Source organism: Poecilia latipinna, unplaced genomic scaffold, assembly GCF_001443285.1.
Source record: "Poecilia latipinna isolate Pla-1442-1.1 unplaced genomic scaffold, P_latipinna-1.0 Scaffold126, whole genome shotgun sequence".
NCBI lineage: Eukaryota > Metazoa > Chordata > Actinopteri > Cyprinodontiformes > Poeciliidae > Poecilia > Poecilia latipinna.
In genome coordinates, this window is record NW_015112742.1 from 224198 (window position 1) to 242191 (window position 17994).

Sequence of the window (17994 nt, forward strand, 5' to 3'; positions counted from 1 at the left end):
CATCCATCTTGTGTTTTTTTGCACATAGACTTCAGGAGAAGCATCTGTAATTATGTAATTCAAAACTAGAAGAACTTTGTGGAAGACGGCTGCCGTTCCTCATAGCCCCCCTCCCCTGACTCCTCTTGTTCTTTGTGCCTTGTCCAGTCTGGTTCCAGAGCCGGTCCAGTCGGACCCCCTTGGCCTGCTGGTGCACCCGGCAGCAGGGAAGCAGGAGCGAAGCGGCGGAACGTCGCTGACGCGCAGCAACAGCGTCGGAGGTCCGCTGCAGAGCCTGGACTACACCCTGAGGCCCGGACACGGCGTCTCCACCACCAGCCTGCCCTGCAGCCTGCACGAAGTGTCGGTCAGTGATTATTAAGACACACAGCCGAAGGTCGCGTCTACACTGGAACCGATTGGTTGGATTCTTTGCGTTTGTCAGGATGGCATCGGCAAAAAGCGTCCAAATCCCAAGCCGGTGTCCGTCCCGTACCTGAGCCCTCTTGTCCTGCGCAAGGAGCTGGAGACCCTGTTGGAGAACGAAGGAGACCAGGTGCAAATAAAATCTCTCGGCATTTTTCACGCGTCGTCCATCGTGAAACGACGCTCGGTACTAAAACGGGATGTTCTCTGTCCAGGTCATCTACACCCACAAGTTCCTCAGTCAGCATCCGATTATTTTCTGGAACCTGGTATGGTACTTCCGCCGCCTGGACCTCCCGTCTCACCTGCCGGGCCTCATCCTGACCTCTGAACATTGCAACAACGGAGTCCAGGTTCAAAACAAGCTACTGCGAATTCACTCTCACAGTTTAACCACATTAAGCCTTGAAGTATTCAAAACCCTTTAACTTTGTCATATTTTAAAAGTTTAACACGTGTCAATGCAAAGCTAAGTAGAAGTGACTTACCCTGGATTTTACTGAGGGTTATGAGAGTGAGAAAAATCCCTAAAAAATAATGTTTGTGGTTTAAATAATAACATAAAGAGTAACAAGCTGTAGTGTTTATGTAACAAGCTTGTTGTTTCTGCAGCTCCCCCTGACGTCTCTGTCTCAGGACAGTAAGCACGTCTTCGTCCAGCTGCTGTGGGACAACATTAACCTGCACCAGGAACCCGAGGAAGCGCTCTACCGCCTCTGGAGGACCTTCTGTGAGTGCATGCAGATATTTACAGCTTCCACTAGAGGGCACCAAAACACAACCACTTACTAATGCCTCCTTGAACAGGTTAGGGTAGGTCTATGGGCTATACAAAATCATTCTTAGACGGTGAGATTTTTATGAGCTGTTTTAGGGCCTCCTGTCACTTTAAATCCAAATAAGCTGCTGCAGGCCACACCCCCCAACTCGACGTTTACACTCGCACATGAAAATGGCTGCAAATAGACGTGCAGTTGTACAACCGTACATCTTTGCAAAGCGTTAGTCGAGCCTCCCGCACAATCAGCAAGAATGCAGCAAGTGGTTTCTTAATGGTAAGTCAACAACAAATCACTTGTCTTTTCCAGCAGTCAGTGAACAGCACGTGCAGCAGTAAACCTAGCTGACCAAACGTGCTGGAGCTACGCTTGGGTTGCTAGGTGATGGTGCTGTCCCATCGCATTTAAGACCCAAACGGAAGGCAAAGACGAGCAAAATGTGACTTTTGCATTTTAGGTCCCATCTAAATTCACACCGTCAAGGAAATTCTAACTGGGTATTGGCACCAATATGAAGACCTTTCAGAGACAAATAAAAAAAAAAAACAACTATTTCACCTTTAATTTCCTGCATGATCAGAAGAGGTCAGAGCTGAGTCTGTTTCCTGTTTGTTGCTCCTAGTGGAGAAAAAGGGGACGTTAGCGCCAACAGATCACCAGGAGATCCGGACCCTCCTCAACACCGTCGTTAGAAACATCCAGACCAACGACGTCTACGGTCCCATCAACCTGCTCCTGCGGGAGATCAAACGCCGTCCAGACGGCGTCAAACGGCAGAGGTCAGCCTCGTCGCTTTTCTGTTTTAAGGCTTGTTTGTGTCCTGATGCGTTAACTTTCTCCTCTGAATGTCTCTCAGGAGCATTTATAGAGAAATTCTGTTTCTCTCACTGGTGGCTTTGGGACGCGAGAACATTGACATAGGTGAGTGACGCCTACGGACTAATGAGTTTTACTTTCTGTTAACTGAATCATATCAGATGTAGCTTTTAACTGACATTGAAAGCCTTTCTTTAGAAAAACCCAACTTTTGATTTGAGTATATTTAATAAGGGGGGAAAAAATGATGGTATGATTTATTTAATAATGACCAAAAACACAGTACATGCCAATAGTCTAATAATTTTGCCATTTTGAATGTAATAACATTGAAGCTTTTCAGTAATGTACCAAAATGTTTTCGCTAATTACATTGACATAATACTTTTTATATAAATAATTACATTCCTGGTTGATCAACAGGGAGCATGTAGGTCACATGACCATTGTTGCAGTGATTCATTAAAAAAAATGATGAATACCTTTCATTTCAAATAATTTGATAGCATTTTTTTCTCCCCGTTCCAAAAAAATAAAATAAAATGTACATGACTCAAAGGTGGGGTCTTTTGAAGAAACTTCTCTGATTTTGCTGCTTTGCCTCCTGCAGAGGCCTTCGACAGGGAGTACCGGCAGGCCTACGACCAGCTGAGCCCGGAGCAGCTCAAGTCTCTGCACCGCATGGACCGCCCGCCCAGCGCCAGCGTCCAGTCGTGTCTGAAATGTTTTGGCGCCCCCTTCATCTGAACGACGGTTGCATCTCACTGGTCATCTGTGGCAGAGGGGAACAGTGAACTTTTTAAGCCTCTCCCTTTGCTGAACATGGTACTTTAAAGCTGCTTTTTTGTTTTGTTTTGTTTTGTTTTGTTTTGTTTTCTTTGTTTTCAAGCCGTTGCTTTCGGGTTGGAAATGTTTTTTGTTTGTTTTTTTTGCCTCCCGGGACGACGTGAGCCGCTCTTCTTTACACGTGGCGTTCAGAAATACTCGTTACCCAACAGAATGTTTTGTCTGCCCGCGCCGCAGTCACTTCCTCTGTCCTGTAAGTTCCCCCAGATCAGGTCAGACGAGACGGATACGTCCCAGAGTGCAGAACCAGACTGTTCTGTATTTGCACTTTCTAAAAGCAGACAATAACACATACTGAGCTTCACCACCTGTATGTACATATTTCTCATTCAAGTGAGAAATCTGAAACCAGAGTTGCCTTTTTTTGTTGTTGTTGTTGTTGTTGTTTTTGTTCCTTCCAAGTCTTAATGAATCCTGGAGACGTTGAAGTGTAAATATACAAGCTCGTGTTTGTTTCGGTGACCGAGGCTGCGGACAATCACTAAGTGTCAATCACTAAAACGGATTCACAACATTCCAGATCGCCCTGCAGCCGGGAGCTCGTCTTTCACCAGTACCGATCTCCGCAACAACACCCGACTCCTGAACGCAGGAGTGCCACACTACTGATCCCCAAGCAACACAGCCATGCTAACGCAAGCTAAGCTAAACAGCAGCTCGGTTTGCTTTTAATATCTGCCTCTTTTTTTTTCAACAGGAACTTGCTGCACTAGTTGCTCTAACGGGCCTTATTGTGGTAGAGCTGATATGTAGTTGGGCCATTCTCTTTTTCCTGCATCAAATAAAGCCGTCACGTCTTTCTAAAGTAAAAAAATGTAATGAATCTCAAAAGTTTTCACACTCTTTGTACTTTTTACATTTGCATAAAGTAGTCCATAATTGAGAAGTGGAAGGAAAATGGTGCATGGGTTTTCAAAATTTTTTTTTTTTTTTTTTTTTTTTTTTTAATGAAACTCTGTAAATTGCTGCGTTAGTATTCAATTACAGCTGTGCATCCTTTTTCTTCTACTTAACATATATGCGCGCCTTTCTGCTGGTCTATCACGCCACATTTAAATGAAGTAGTTTGAAGTTTGGCGCCGTGATGAGACGAATCCTCCCGCCAGGCGCTCTTATCACACACAGACTGGACGTCATTTTAGTCGGCCCGGTCCCCTTTCTGAAAGTAGCTGCGGAGACCAGAACTTGTTGATTACTGCTGACGCTCTGCCAGGAGTCTCTGAGGCGACATTCCACTGAATGCTGAAGCATGAGGTAAATCAGATTAGTGCTGTGATGACCTGTTGGGAAACGGGGCCTTAGATTGAACTATTTTTAGATCCGAGTTGGGAGCTTGACCTGTACAGAAGAAATCGTGTAAAATATTCCATTTGCACTGCATTAGAGTGAGATCTGAACTTAACCCATTGTGACGATAAGATTAAGCCACATCGTAGAGCAAACAAAAAAAAAAAAAAAAAATTCTCAATTATTTATTTTTGTATTATTCACATTTGGATTGCAGACGGATTGGTAATGTATAATTTTTATAACCAACAGCATCCTGTTCCCTTTAAATGTATCTTTAAGGGGTTCCATCCTGTACTGACTATGTAAATTAGTTTTTCTTGGTTGTACAGAGAAGACTTTTTTTTTTTTTTTTAATAACAAATGAAAGTGATCTCTTACCATCCTGTGGAAATAAAATGAATGTCTGTCTTTAAAAGCGCTGCAATAAATGAATTTGTGAACTGATTGGAAACAAAGTCGTGTTTTGGTCAATTCTATGGTTCCTACTTTTTTTTATTTATGTAATCTTTATTTTTCACACATACATTTCCTGCAAATTTTTCAACAAATATTATATATTTTTGCTGTTGATTAAAAGATCCCAAAGCGATTCATCTATGCATCAGTCTTTCCATCCTTCCCTCTTTAATTTATCCCTCCATCTGTCCAATATTTTTGTTTGAAAACATTTAGCGCATGTGGCTTTCCATAAATTATTTCTTACAGATTAATTAGGAAGCGCTAATTTGCTAGACTGTTTTGTAAACTTTCAGTTGAGCAAAGTTTATCATCTGTGTTGCAGCTTTGGTTATGGACAGGAAAAAAAAGAAAAACTTTTCATGTCAACTTTTATATTCATGCTCTTATTTTGAAGTGACTACAGACTCCAGCAGTTCCGTTTCCACTCATCCCGTTTTCTTTTCTCTGTAGCTGGATTGAAAACAAATCTCCAGTCCTCAAAGTCCAGTGTTCTGCTAATTTTCAATACACCAGGTTGAAATGGTCCAACTATCTCCACAGCATGTTAAAGTTTTCCAAAGGTTCTTCTAATGAACCATGGAAAGGGTTAAAACATAAACACTTCAGTAAGCGGAAGAACATAAGACAAAATCTCATGACTAGACGGGCAACGGAGGTCATTTATGTCTAAACAAAGCCAACTTAAATTCTGTTAAAAAAAAATCATTTTTTAAAAATGTCACATTTTATTTACTTTTTGAATATTTTGAGTTCTCTTTAAGAACTTTAACTGAGAAATCACACAAAGGTAGCTGCAGCTGTCACCCTGCAGCTACAGCACAAAGAGAAACCTCGACTTTGAAGACGTCTGCACAGCAGCAAACAACCGTTAGCAGAAATTCCACAGCCCTCTCATTGCCTCAGTCTGAGGTATTTGAGAAAAACAGGGAAAAAGGTCCAATTTCACAACTCCTGTTGCATTTCTCTCAAGAGACCAGCAAAAATGCATAAATCGATTTGCCCCATAAATGCCTTAATACAGAAGAATGGTGCTAAATTATTTTCTCAGAGCCCCCCCCTCCCTAACTTTTTTTTTTTTTTTTTTTTTTTTGCAACATCTGGAAAACCACGTTGTGTGTTGCGCCAACAGCGAAGCCTCCTGATGCACTTTGTGTGGGGTTGCTTCTCATCCAAGAGAGTTGGCTTGCTCACAACCCCTGCCAGAGAGCACGGCGTTGTCTGGAGGATCCAGATGTGTTCCAAGAAGGAGTTCTTCCAACAATCAAAGCTCAGATTGGGAATAATCTGTGTATTTTCCTGCAGGATTCAGATTTAATAAGAGAGGAATGGATTACCATTATATGAGATTTAGACTATAGTTAATATGAAATATGCCAAAGCAAATTGTAGAAATTACGAAAAAAAAAACAAACAAACAAAAAAAAACGTTAGTATAGGGTACTAACGTTTTTTTAACGTACTAACGTTTTTTTTAACGATTTCTTCTCCAATCGCATTTTCTGCATAAGTATACTTATGCAGAAAATGCGATTTCTTCTCCAACATACCATATAAACATTAAATAAACTGCACAACATTTGTGTCACTGAAATTTCTGAGGAGCTGACATAATATTTTTGAACCTGGATGTCAAATGAATGCTATGTCTAAAAATAAGCAGCAGAAAACAAAACATACAGGAGTTTTGCATAGAACAACGAAACATGGTGATAGTATTCCTATTCCCCCCCCCCCCAGCCACAGGTTCTTATTGCATCAAATTATTCACGCCACCTAAATATTAAAATCTGTCGGTACAAAAAATAAGCAAATTTGTGTTGATAGTCTTTTGCATACATAAAAAAGAATTAACTCCTGTAATTATTTGAAAATAATTAAATGAGTAGTGATTAAAAAAACCTAAGTAAGATTTTCAGCGCCGTTTTGTTTTTTAGGTTAAGCGTTGTTATAGTTGCTAGGCAACAGGACTTGAGGTGAGGTGACTTCCGGTTTTCGTGGTTGAAGAAGGATGCGGCGAATCGGCTCTTGAAATTGGACACACCCCTTAATTAAATCAACTGGAGTAACAGGTGTGTATTCCTGGCGTTGGCTTCGGGTGTTTCTTCTTCTTCTTCTTCTTCTTCTTCTTCTTTTTTAACTCTAAGAGGAAACGGAGACAAAATGTCACAACGACGGGCGAAAATTGAAGCAAATACTGAGAACAAGCACCAGTTGAGTCGGGAAATGCGACGAAATAAACATGGACTTTTTATCCAACAGATTGAGAAAGAAGGTAGATGGCAAAAAAAAAAAAAAAGGTGTTAAACACCAAGCTGGAACATCACTTTTAATTAATTTTTTTTTTTTTTTTATTCCTTTTTAGCACAGGACCGCATGAGGCACTTGGAGTCCAAACTGGACAGTCTGCTGGCAACAGTTGACAAAGTGTTTAAAGTGGAGCTGATGAAAATGCCTCCTTCTCTTCAAAATACTCTCGTAGGGGATCTGATCAGCCGTAAGTCTTTCAGTTATGTTTTCCACTTGATCTTATTAAAAAAATATACTTGAAATTGATGTAGCTGAACAGTCCTGTTAAAATTCCTGCAATTCTCCAAACTTAAAAGACAAGGACTTTATTTTGATTGTTTTTTGGTAGCAAAAAAATACATGCAAATTGCTGTTTTATGGGGTTTTTTCCCTCCAATTTTTGTCTTCTGTGATAGAGGAGGACCCTTCAGCCAGTGAGGTGTCTATAGCCATTCAGGTGAGTCTTTCTTCCCTCTATGCTTCATGGAAAAAGACTTATTAAATAAATAAATCCCCCCCTTTTTTTTCTTCTTTGCAGAATGAATCCCGTGAAATGGCTCATCCCCTCAAGCGAGTCCCCAGGGGACCACGTAATTCCTTGTTCTCTTCATGCATCTGATATTCCACTAGCTGCTGTATTTTGCCTGGCATTTTATGATTTTTGCGCTTTTCATTTTCAAAGTAAAATCAACCGATTCTCCGCCAGTGTTGTCCACCCCAGTCCAGAGGTCTTCTGCCAGGAATCCAAAGGTGACACGTGAATCGTTTGATGTAAAACAATGATTCAAAATGGGATTTTCATTCTTTTTCACTGCTGTTTTTTGTTTTTTAGGGTGGGAAAACAACGGGCATAAAAAGAAATAGAACTATAGCTACCAGCAACAGCGCTGGAAACCTCAGGTAAGACCTGAACGTCTGTGAGGTTGTTGAAACCAGATTGAGACCAAAGGTCAAGGAGTTGCATGTGCTTCTTTTTCCTACAGGGCTTCTCTTGCGACGGTCAAACGAACCCAGAGCCATCTGGCGAGTCGCAAAACTGCCGATCAGCCAGAACAGAAACAGAAAACGCCTAAACTCAGGTCTGTCCTTATTGTCTATACCGCAGGAAAAGTAATCTACCACTGATGAGCCACCGCTTTATTGGGTTCTCCTGGTGACGGTGCTGCATGGTTAATAAGTTATGGGTCTGTAAGACAGAGAAGCCCAAGATGTGAATGTTTTTACAACCAAATAACGGTCAGAATGAGATTATTGGGAACTTGAGGATTATTTATCCATACAGGTCGGTTCTGTCTGCTGGTGAGCTGTCCGGTTCAGTGGCAGGGTCTGCAGCCTACATCACCGTGACGACAGCGCAGGGACAGGTAAAAGTGCATGCTTGTTACTTGCAGCTGTAGACCAGTGTTTCTCAATCCTGGGACTCGCCTACTTCATGTTTTCTGTGTTTCTCTGACTTCACACACTTGGATAAATGGGTGATTAATGGGCCCCTTTGTGGAGGAGATGATGCAATCATTTGCCTCAGATATACTGGAGCAGGGAGATATCTAGGACAGTGGGCCCTTGAAGATAAGGGTTGGAAAACAATGCTGTAGAGCACATGCGTCAAACTCAAGGCCCAGGGGCCAAATCTGGCCCACCATAAGTTTTTTTATGTGGCCCTTTAGACTCTTAAACAGACACAAATAGTCTTCAGTTGTGCACCTAAATTATTTTATCAAATTAAAGCAGCCTTTATCTGTATTCTGCCAAATTAAATTGACATGAGAGGAAGTTATTTAACTTTAAGAACTCGTCGAATGCAGAGACGCTTATTTATTCATATTTTAACAGCTTAAGAGGTAGTTTTATCAATAAATTTTGCCCTTTGAGTATGTTCATGATCTTTATGTGGTCAGAAATAAAAGAGTTTGACACTCCTGCTGTAGAGGAAGAAATATGTGTAACTTAACATCTTGTTGCACCTGAATCCAGGCTACTTGTTGCTTTGAGTCTTTCTATTAATGGAAGGATCGATAAAACTTGAGTGAAACAAATCAGAACTAATGTAGCAGAGCTACTTCAACATGCCGATTTCGGTATAAACTGAGGGACATGAAGCTCCAAAGTAGTTTTGGTTTTTAAAATGTTTAAATTTATTTTTAACCTGCATATTGTCAGAGGTTTAATGCCGTTTCAGATTATAGTTTAAAATGCTTTTCTTTTGAAATTTGAATTTAAATAATATTTTTTTTAACATGTAAAGTTTTTCCTTCTTTCTAGATGTTGATGTTTTCTGAAGAGACAAAGGAGAAAATCAACTTGGAGTTGCTCGATGATGTGGCTTGGTGCCAGATTCAGAAGCTTACGGTGAGCTCTTTATGATTTACAGCATTTCCACATTGAGTGAATTGAAACCTTGTGCAATAGTAGTAATCATTCATTCTTCCTGGATTTGGGAATTTCAGAGTCTGATGGAGTATTTAGCACAGCACAGTCACATTCAGTGATATTTGACCTGGACCAGCCTGCTGGGCTTGACTTTTTTTTTTTTTTTAATCTGCCGTCTGCACAGTCGACTATAATGTGTAATATTAAGAAATATAAATGTCATAGTTTGCTTTTTTATCTAATAAAGTTTACTGGTGATACCGTACGATTGTGAAATCTTTCTTTCTCCTAAATGTCCTGCAAGGTCTTTTAAAAACGGACAGCTAGTAATTATGAAAATCTTTGTTTTCAAATGGGCTGACTGGGGACATTGTGGGCAGAAATGGGCTGCATAAAAGCTGTGCTGCATTTTTGAACGTGAAATGAACTAAATGTCAGATTTTTTTTTTCTGTATATTTGTGTAATAATGCAAGGTAGTGGTAATGTCATGCTGCAGGGATGGTCAGCTGCATCTAAACCTGCAGGCTCTCTTGTATCGATGAAATCTGAGTGACGTCCCCTTATAAGTGACGTAATACAACTTATTGGTCAGATATACGACTATTTGTTTAAATGTTCAGTTTCACTGGCATAGGATTAAAAGTTTTAAAATGACGAGTGGAAAATCAGAAGTTTATAGTTCCAGTTTATTTTCTGAAGGCTTAAACAGATTAGCATTAGTCAAGTTAAATCCAAAGGCTTGGAAAATAAAGACATTTATGCGAGGGGGAAAAAAAGATCACAGGGAAACTTTTGCAATAAAAAAGCAATAGTGTAGTTTGCTTAACCTCTGTACTCAGACGTCAAGCATTTAGCGCTAATTAAGGACTTTGTAGTGAAATGACTTCAGCTGTCTGAATCTGGAGTGAACTGTTGTTGGGAATGAAGTGACTCCACCTCCACAGGCTCCTCAGTTTGCGGCTCAGTGAACGGGGAGTTTTTGTTCTCTGGTTGTTCGCTGCCGGCTGCGGACGACTCGTTGTGGATGCTCATCCTCGGGTAGAAAGGACCGACCAGCCAGTTGAGCGGCGTGTTGTTGACCAGGTAATCCATGACGTTGTCCAGGGACTCCTTCATCTTGCCCAGCTGGACCCTGGTGCTGGTTAGCACGCTGTCCGGCAGCTCTCCCAGCACCTTGGCTCGGCTGAAACCGTTGTACATCTGTGCTGTCGAATGGCTGAGGGACAGCGCCTCCTGCTGGATGTGGTTGGGGAGTCCCTTCAGGCCAGAGACCAGAACGAGGCAGGTGGTCTGCAGCTGCTGGGTGAGGGAACGAGCGAGGGCCAAGGTCCGAGACTCGATCACCTGCAGCGAGAACATGATTTAAAATAAACATTTTTGGTTTGGTCTTTTATCAGTTTTATAATAACTGCCTTGAAGTAAAACCTACAACACATATTTGGAAAATGTATAACTAGCATATGAGAACCAGTCATTAACCTGGTATGAAGAAAAAACTGCTTCAGCAGCAGAAGCAGTTAACATCTGAGGCAGAAATGTGTTTTAGCCCTAAAATAATTTTAACTGCAAAAATCCATTCTTTTTACTTTTCTTTGAATCTCACTAAATGTTATTTTCCCAGTTAGATCATGTTACTCCAATAAAAGAGTAATTTATATTTTCACATGTCTTTACGAGGGTGTGGCAATAAATTTTAGTGGCTTTAATTAAACGTAAGCCTTTCCCATCATGCTAGATTTAAAGGCTCTGAGCGAGTTGGCTCTGCCTCCTGTTCTGGACCTAAATCCTCCTGGAACGACTAGTAAACCCTCATGATGCAACCAAAGCTCCTGCGCAGCATAATAAGTGGTTTCATGTAAGACGCGGCCAGGACGCTGAGAGTTTCATTAATTATCCGTAAAGCTTTTACATGAAGTCCTAATGTGGTGAGAAGCCAAGCAGGATAAATGTGTTCTTCCTCAAGGCTCCAACTGTTAGCCACCTGGCTGGATTTGGTTAATCTGAGAGAAATTTGTTCAAATCAACACGGGGATCCTAATTGGTTGGCTTCCTGTGTGAATTACCTCCGCATGGTGACCATTCTCCTTGGTCGGACTGCCGGATTTCCTCGGGACCAATGCGTTCAGCTTGTCGTTCACCATCTGGTTAGCATTGTTGATGTTCTTTCTGCCGTATTCCATCTAGAGAGAGGAAAGATTTAATCTTAGAATCGGGATTTTTTTCACACTTTACGGGAATAATTTACATCGATTCTCGTAGCATTAAGTGTTAAAGTCTCACCAGGTCAACAGTGGAGTTGAGCTCGGAGATGAACCCCATGCTGCGCTCCTTGCCCTCCTGTATCCTGGCCACGGCCCTGGTGTACGCTCTCTTCCTCAGCTTGGTGGACAGGCAGCCCAGGCGGACGTAGTAACTCTCTTTATTTTCCAAGCCTTTCGCGGCTTTAGCCTCCAGCTCTGTCACGAGGCGAGGGGAAACAAAAACACACTATATTTAGGTGCCACAAGCCACTGCATATGCAACGTTTTTAGCCATGAAAGTAATAAATGAGTATTAGGAAGCCTGAGCTGTACCAGAGTGTCACTCTGAACAACTCCTCATTGTGTTGCTGGTGGAGGGAAAAAGCAGCTAATGCACATTAGCATTTATCTGATAAGCCTGGTTTTCTGGGAACCAAATTCAGGCCCATGATGCAGCTTTATGTAACTGCTAGATATTTTTTTTTTAGTTGTTTACAATGTTGGAACTGTATTGCTCATGGTGGCAGCATGCTACTTCAGCATGCTACTCTGTTACATTAGCTCTGATTTGCTTGTTCTTTTTATAGACTTTAGAACTTTTTTTTTTTTTTTTTGGTTGAGGCGTCACATGTTTGGACATTTATTCACTCTGGGTTTGGATCCTGTGCAGCTGGAAGGATTTTTGGTCTCTGTTTTTTTTTTTTTTTACTTTTGAACAGTTATGATGCGTAACTATGGCAACAAGGCATTTTTTTTGACAGTATAACAAATGGGAGCATCTGATTTACATCTCAAGCACACATTGCAATTTTCTTTCCCCTTCATAACTACTTGACATGCTGGCCCATCACATAAAATCCCAATAAGATGGAGGCTTTTGGTTGCAACGTGACAAAACATAAATCAATAAAGGTGTCTGGATGTTGTTTTCCAAGCATTTACCCAATAACTTCCACTCACCAAGCTCCTCCTCTGACAGAGGCAGATACTGCTCCACCAGGCTCTCGGACGTAGTGAGGGCCGTGTCCACTCCGCTGCTGACCAGCCGCACCACTCTGCTATCCAGCACTGTGCTCACACTCCCGCTGACGGCAGCCTTGGTCCTCTCCATCCCGTCCTGGACCGCGCCCCGGGTCTTTTCCACCACGGTGCTCAGTGTGTCAGAGACGGTGCCCTTGGCTCCAGACACGTTTCCCGTCATAACATCCTTAGCGGTGGTTACGACATCCTTGGCGCTGGAAACAATCTGGGGGAAAAGGAGAGAGAGGGGAATTTTTTTAAATGATTGAAGCCAAAAGTGGAAGGTCGTGGAAGAAAAGGCATGGGTCAACATGATCAATGCTTTTTTTTTGGGGAGATTAGCTCACATCAGTGTTGTGCAACTGGGCTTGTTGCCATACCTGGTCAGAGGGCTGGTGGAGGATTGGCAGAGTTTTCTCAATCTTGTCCAAACCTTTGCAGGCCAGGTCATTGGCAATGGCAACTGTAGATGGAGCAAAAGAGAAAATTTATCGTGAGACTTTCTGAAGCAAAAAACGTCGAGATAACCTGAGCATCCCTTAAACTTTTTCACACTTTCTACTTTATAACCAGAGATTTGAATGTGTTTTAGTGGGATTCTACTATAGACCAACACAAATCAGTGCATAATGGAAGCAAAAAGTTACATAGCTTCCATTGTATTTTAGTCCAGTTTACTTTGATATGCCAAAATAAAACCCAGTGCAACTACTTATCTAAATAGTTAACACATCCAAAACCCAAAAGGTTTGATGGGGAGAATAAATAACACTGCACCAATCCCCAATAATGCTAAACATGGTTGTGGCTGCATCATGCTGCGGGGATGCTTTATTTCTTCTGTTGTGAAAAAGAAAAATGGGTGCAACTAAGTCCTGTCCAATCCTGGAAAAACACTTGAATCTTTATCACTTTATCTTGTTTCATCAAAACAAAATCCAAATTGAATATGAAATCTGAAGAATTCTAGAGTTGTGAATACTTATGTAACCTCTTAATGAGGTGAAAGATCAACTGGATTAAGAGTCAGGAGTCTGGGCTAACCATCCTGTTTCAAATTCCAGCGACGTGACTCAGCAGAACAGCACATAATGACCCTCAAGGTTTCATTATGCGTTACTTGTCCTCTAATCTGTCTTACTCTGAGGCTCCAGCTTGCCGATGATGGGGGAGGCCGTGGTGAGGGCCACAGAGGTGATGGTGCGGACCCCTTGCTCCGCAGCCTCGCACACACTCCTGATATAAGGGTGGTTGTCCTTGGTGTTTGAGTACACACTGAACACCAGGCTGTAGGTGGAGCTCACCAGAGGGAGGCTGGTTACCCTCTCCACCACACTCTGTGAGCAAATGCAGAGAAACACAATTTAAATTAATTTCTTAACACTGAATGAGTGAGATTTTTAGTGTGCAATACATGAGGATGTTTCTTTTCACAATGTTTGAGATACAGAGTGAATGTCGATGCGCTGTTTTGCACCAATCTCTGCTGGTACCACTGCTGCAGACCAAAAAGCCTTGTGTTCATTTTATGCCAACCTGAAGTATTAATTACCCTGTGTTGGAAGGGTAATTAATCACGACAGTCTTTACCAAACTCACCTGATTTGGCATAACTTCAGCTGCTGCCATTTCTGCTCTCAGAAATCTGCAAAAACACATATTTAGACTTTAACAACTTTTCTTCTGAAGAAATGCAAACAAAGCAAAGACCATTATAGGAATAAGCAGTTACTTCCGTAGTACAGCGTTTATTAACCGTAATTCCGGTATCTGTTTAAATACCACAGCTGAAAACGGGTTGTTTCTCAATAAAGCGTTAAAAAAAACTAACAAAAAAAACCTTACCGAATAAAGGCGACAGATAACTCACAAATGTCACTTTCTTCACCGGATGACCTGAACGAACCAACAGCTGCTGTATTTATTCGCTCTGGGAGAAAAAAAAAAAAAAAATATCGCGAGATGAGGCATGGCGCTGTGACGCAATGATTCTAGAACAAAGGTGACTTAGAGAAGGTGGAAGTTCAGAGTAATGGGGGATTTCTTCTGAGGCAACAATGGCGATTCAGCAGGTTGATTGCATGAACTTTCACCTGTCAGCTAACGAACAAAGCGGTGACAAGTGAAATATTTTAACATAAAAAATGTGAATTGTCAACCATGACGGCGGGTGTTATCCATTTAGAAACTCGTTTTCTTTTATTAAATTTTTCCTTATTTGTGAAGTTGAAAATCAAAGTCACTGGTGTTACATTTTTACACACACCTGTTGAAATAGGTTTTAATGACTGGATACATTTTTAAAATATGATTTTAATCAAATTAATCTGTTATATGTAATAAATAAAACAGACAAATAAATAAAATACCTCAGTTTCTGATACTATCCATGGGCAAGCAGGTATACCACATTTCATCCATGGATGAAAATGTACAAATGTCTTAACATCTTTGTTTCACTTTGGAGGATTAATTCCTCTCTCCAGCAGTCATTGTGTGAGAAGTGGGGTCCACCCTGAATAAGTTCCCAGTCACAGATCACAGACCCTATTTAGTTGACCCACATATTGAAAATCTATCAAATATTTCTAATCTTCATCAAATAAAACATCTTACAACTACAATTATTACATTTATTGCTCCTAGACCTCTAATAGACCCAAACACTTGAACATTTTCTTTTTCAAAGCTGTGCATGGCTCATTCCCATCCTGAATGAGTTTTAATTGTAACAAATTTTATTCTGGGATTCTGTTACATAAGTAAAATTCTAGAAACTTCTCCTCTGGGGATTTTCTTCTCATGGTTTGAGCTCACAAGCTTCCTAATACCCCAGGTTTGAGACGAAAATCTCCAAATACAGAGCATTAAGACAGAATACTCTGTGAATAATAGTTTAGTGTTTTTCCTTATGACTAACAATAATAGTGTAAAGACTAGTGATCACGTTTATTGCTGGTTTGAATCATACAAATACAGCTAATAACCTAACTAAGCATGATGCATGTTTTTTTTTCTTCTTCACCAAAACACTTCTGAAAAGTGTGGTGTGCATTTGTATAATCAATCAATCAAATTGTATTTGTAGAGCACATTTCAGCAGCAAGGCATTTCAAAGTGCTTTACATCATAACAAACACAAAAACACAGAGTCATGCAACAAAAAAACAACAATCAAAACATTACATTAAGTGAAGAGCCATCATTACATTTGCAATTGATTACGTTTCAAATACAACTCTAAACAGGTGGCTTTTTAGTCAAGATTTTAAGGAAGTCAGTGTTTCAGCTGTTTTACAGTTTTCTGGAAGTTTGTTCCAAATTTGTGGTGCATAGAAGCTGAATGCTGCTTCTCCTCATTTGGTTCTGGTTCTGGGGATGCATAGCAGAACCAGAACCAGAAGACCTGAGGGGTCTGGAAGGTTGATACAACAACAGCAGATCTTTAATGTATTGTGGTGCTAAGGTGTTCACAAGAGGCTCTTTGGACCTTCAGAATAAAAGATGTTATTTTAGCCAGTTTTTCTGTCTGGTCAGGAAAGACAGTTTTAGTGGGGGAGATGATTCTGTTTGAACCACTCCACATATTTTTCTCCCCTTTGTCTTCTGTATACTTTTGGTCTTTGTGATGCTAATTGTCCACTAATGTTCTTTAGCAAACATCCGTGGCCTTCACAGAGCATCTACAGTCACAATGAGCTTAAATTACACACAGGTGGACTCTGTCTACTGAAAAGTTGTCCTCTTAAAGCAGCGATCTATATCAGATATAATTTAGCAGTATAATGTAACAAAAAGTGTCCACATCCCACAGTCAGGCAAAATGAGACACATTTATCATCCTGTTTGCCTCTCAGTAATCATCAGCAATGAGAGGGACAATGACTGCAAAGTTTATAACAGATGAGCTTTTTCTGTCCATGTGGCCCAGAAAGCTACGTGCCAGAATGACAGCAGATTAGCTGCTGCAATACAAACACATAAAAGCATGATTCATGCTCCAGTTCCAAGTCCGATCCCCATCTTTTATTACCCTTTGTAACATCCTGTACAGGAATAAAATCTCCTGGTTATTTTAAGGTTATAATCAGTCACTTAGAATGGAGGGATTTCAGTGGAGCTTACAGAGAAGTGTACAAATTGTGGCGCACGTTGCCTATTTTTTTTGACTCGTGTAATACACTTTAACATGGATTCCTGAACATATTAATGATGCAAGTAGTTTTGCTGAACACCGGTCAATCTCTTTTCTCTTTCTGGTGCATATTTCTGTTTCCATACACGTTAATAAAAGTCGAATCAATCATATGTGCAGAATCACCGTTGCTTTGCATTTGGAGGCCAAATGGCGAAACACATGTTCACATTTTAGCTTCTTCAGCTGGCAAACGCACTGGGACCATTGGGCTCAATTTATTAGCCTGTAAGTAGATCAAATCAAGCCCATATGAAGATGTTGGCTTCAGAAAGCCACGGCGAGTCTGTCAGGATGAAAAATTTCAAGTTGGTGCTGATTTGCCGCAGGATCTAAAGCAGAACTCCTGTCTCGTTAGCGAACACGTAGCGGGTTGTGACTCCACGTTGTACTGGACATTGATCGGATCGTGTTTTATGGCACACGTCATGTTCCCTTTTATGGCCCGGGCCAGCTTCAATGTGAATCAAAGAGCACTCGGTTGTGACTCATTCGCATGACGACGCGAGATCTCAAAAACTTCTGTTCAGCGGTCAGAGGTCTAATACTTTATTCTAGTTTTTTTTTTTTTACTTTCACTTTGACACTGAAGCAATAAAAACACCACAGATAAAATGATCTGCATTAGACTGGCAGCAGAGATATTGGACAACGTTAGTATTGTAAGTTTTCTGTTTCTATTTTTATGTGGTCACTTTGCTCTTCCCAAGTTTCTGTTTGCATTTTGGCAAAGCTTCTGTAACCCACATGTATATGTGTGATACTGTTAGTAGTATTTTATTTCTGTAGGATTTTGTTTTGTTATTTAATGTTCCCAGCAATTCAGTTTATATTTTCATTTTGAGTTTTCTTGTCATACCAGAAACCGCCAGCAGGTGGCTTGTGAGTTACACTCTGGTTTAGACAGCAGAAAATTATTAGAAGAAGAAGAAAACCGTAGCTGGCTGTAGCACGTTGTGCGAATTACTGCATGCTATAAGATAAATTCTTGATCAATTCCGGTAACGGTTAAGAGAAAAGAAGATCCGTTAAAACACATTTTTACTGTGATTTTCTCTGGTTGGTTTTTTTTAGAACCCCATTCAACTTTGAAGACTGTCCAGCTGCACAGCATCGCAGGCCTGGATTGGATTGCTGAGCTCCAGGTTTCAACCCAAGACCTGGGACTGCTGGATCCGCTGCCTACTTTGCACTGGATAAGATAAGATTTTGGATCCAAAGAAACACATGGCCATTTAACAAAGACTTGACTGACTGACTTAAATTACTGAACTAAAAAAAACAAAA

The 17994-nt window shown here is 40.8% G+C and overlaps 3 protein-coding genes across 7 annotated transcripts in view; 2 read left to right on the forward strand and 1 right to left on the reverse strand.

The window, feature by feature from the left end:
• dennd4c (DENN/MADD domain containing 4C) overlaps positions 1-4587 on the forward strand; it is a 42838-nt gene extending 38251 nt beyond the window's left edge. For 3 of the 4 annotated variants that reach the window (XM_015028490.1, XM_015028492.1, XM_015028493.1), the window contains exons 28-34: positions 148-346; positions 425-535; positions 621-758; positions 1018-1135; positions 1807-1963; positions 2041-2105; positions 2611-4582. In XM_015028490.1, the coding sequence (XP_014883976.1) occupies positions 148-346; positions 425-535; positions 621-758; positions 1018-1135; positions 1807-1963; positions 2041-2105; positions 2611-2747 (925 nt within the window). In that variant the 3' untranslated portion in view covers positions 2748-4582. Of the gene's footprint in view, positions 1-147; positions 347-424; positions 536-620; positions 759-1017; positions 1136-1806; positions 1964-2040; positions 2106-2610 lie in introns of all 4 variants that reach the window. The other variant, XM_015028491.1, reaches the window with a different exon arrangement.
• Positions 4588-6561: 1974 nt separating this feature from the next.
• Positions 6562-9516, forward strand: cdca9 (cell division cycle associated 9). 2 transcript variants are annotated; one of them, XM_015028496.1, is made up of 11 exons: positions 6562-6664; positions 6740-6867; positions 6958-7089; positions 7298-7338; positions 7420-7471; positions 7564-7631; positions 7714-7781; positions 7865-7960; positions 8164-8245; positions 9144-9230; positions 9329-9516. In XM_015028496.1, exons 2-11 carry the CDS (start codon positions 6756-6758, stop codon positions 9368-9370), a joined length of 780 nt encoding a protein of 259 aa, XP_014883982.1. In that variant the 5' UTR covers positions 6562-6664; positions 6740-6755; the 3' UTR covers positions 9371-9516. The 2 variants fall into 2 exon arrangements, with proteins under 2 accessions (XP_014883982.1, XP_014883981.1); XM_015028495.1 differs by lacking the exon at positions 6562-6664 and having other exon boundaries at positions 6671-6867.
• Positions 9517-9920: 404 nt separating this feature from the next.
• On the reverse strand, positions 9921-14461 carry plin2 (perilipin 2). The gene is made up of 8 exons (XM_015028494.1): positions 14358-14461; positions 14112-14157; positions 13654-13849; positions 12893-12975; positions 12453-12738; positions 11533-11708; positions 11316-11432; positions 9921-10596 (listed from the first exon to the last, which is right to left on the reverse strand). The coding sequence occupies exons 2-8, from the start codon at positions 14139-14141 to the stop codon at positions 10138-10140; spliced, it is 1347 nt and encodes a 448-aa protein (XP_014883980.1). The 5' UTR covers positions 14142-14157; positions 14358-14461; the 3' UTR covers positions 9921-10137.
• Between the last annotated feature and the right edge of the window lie 3533 nt (positions 14462-17994).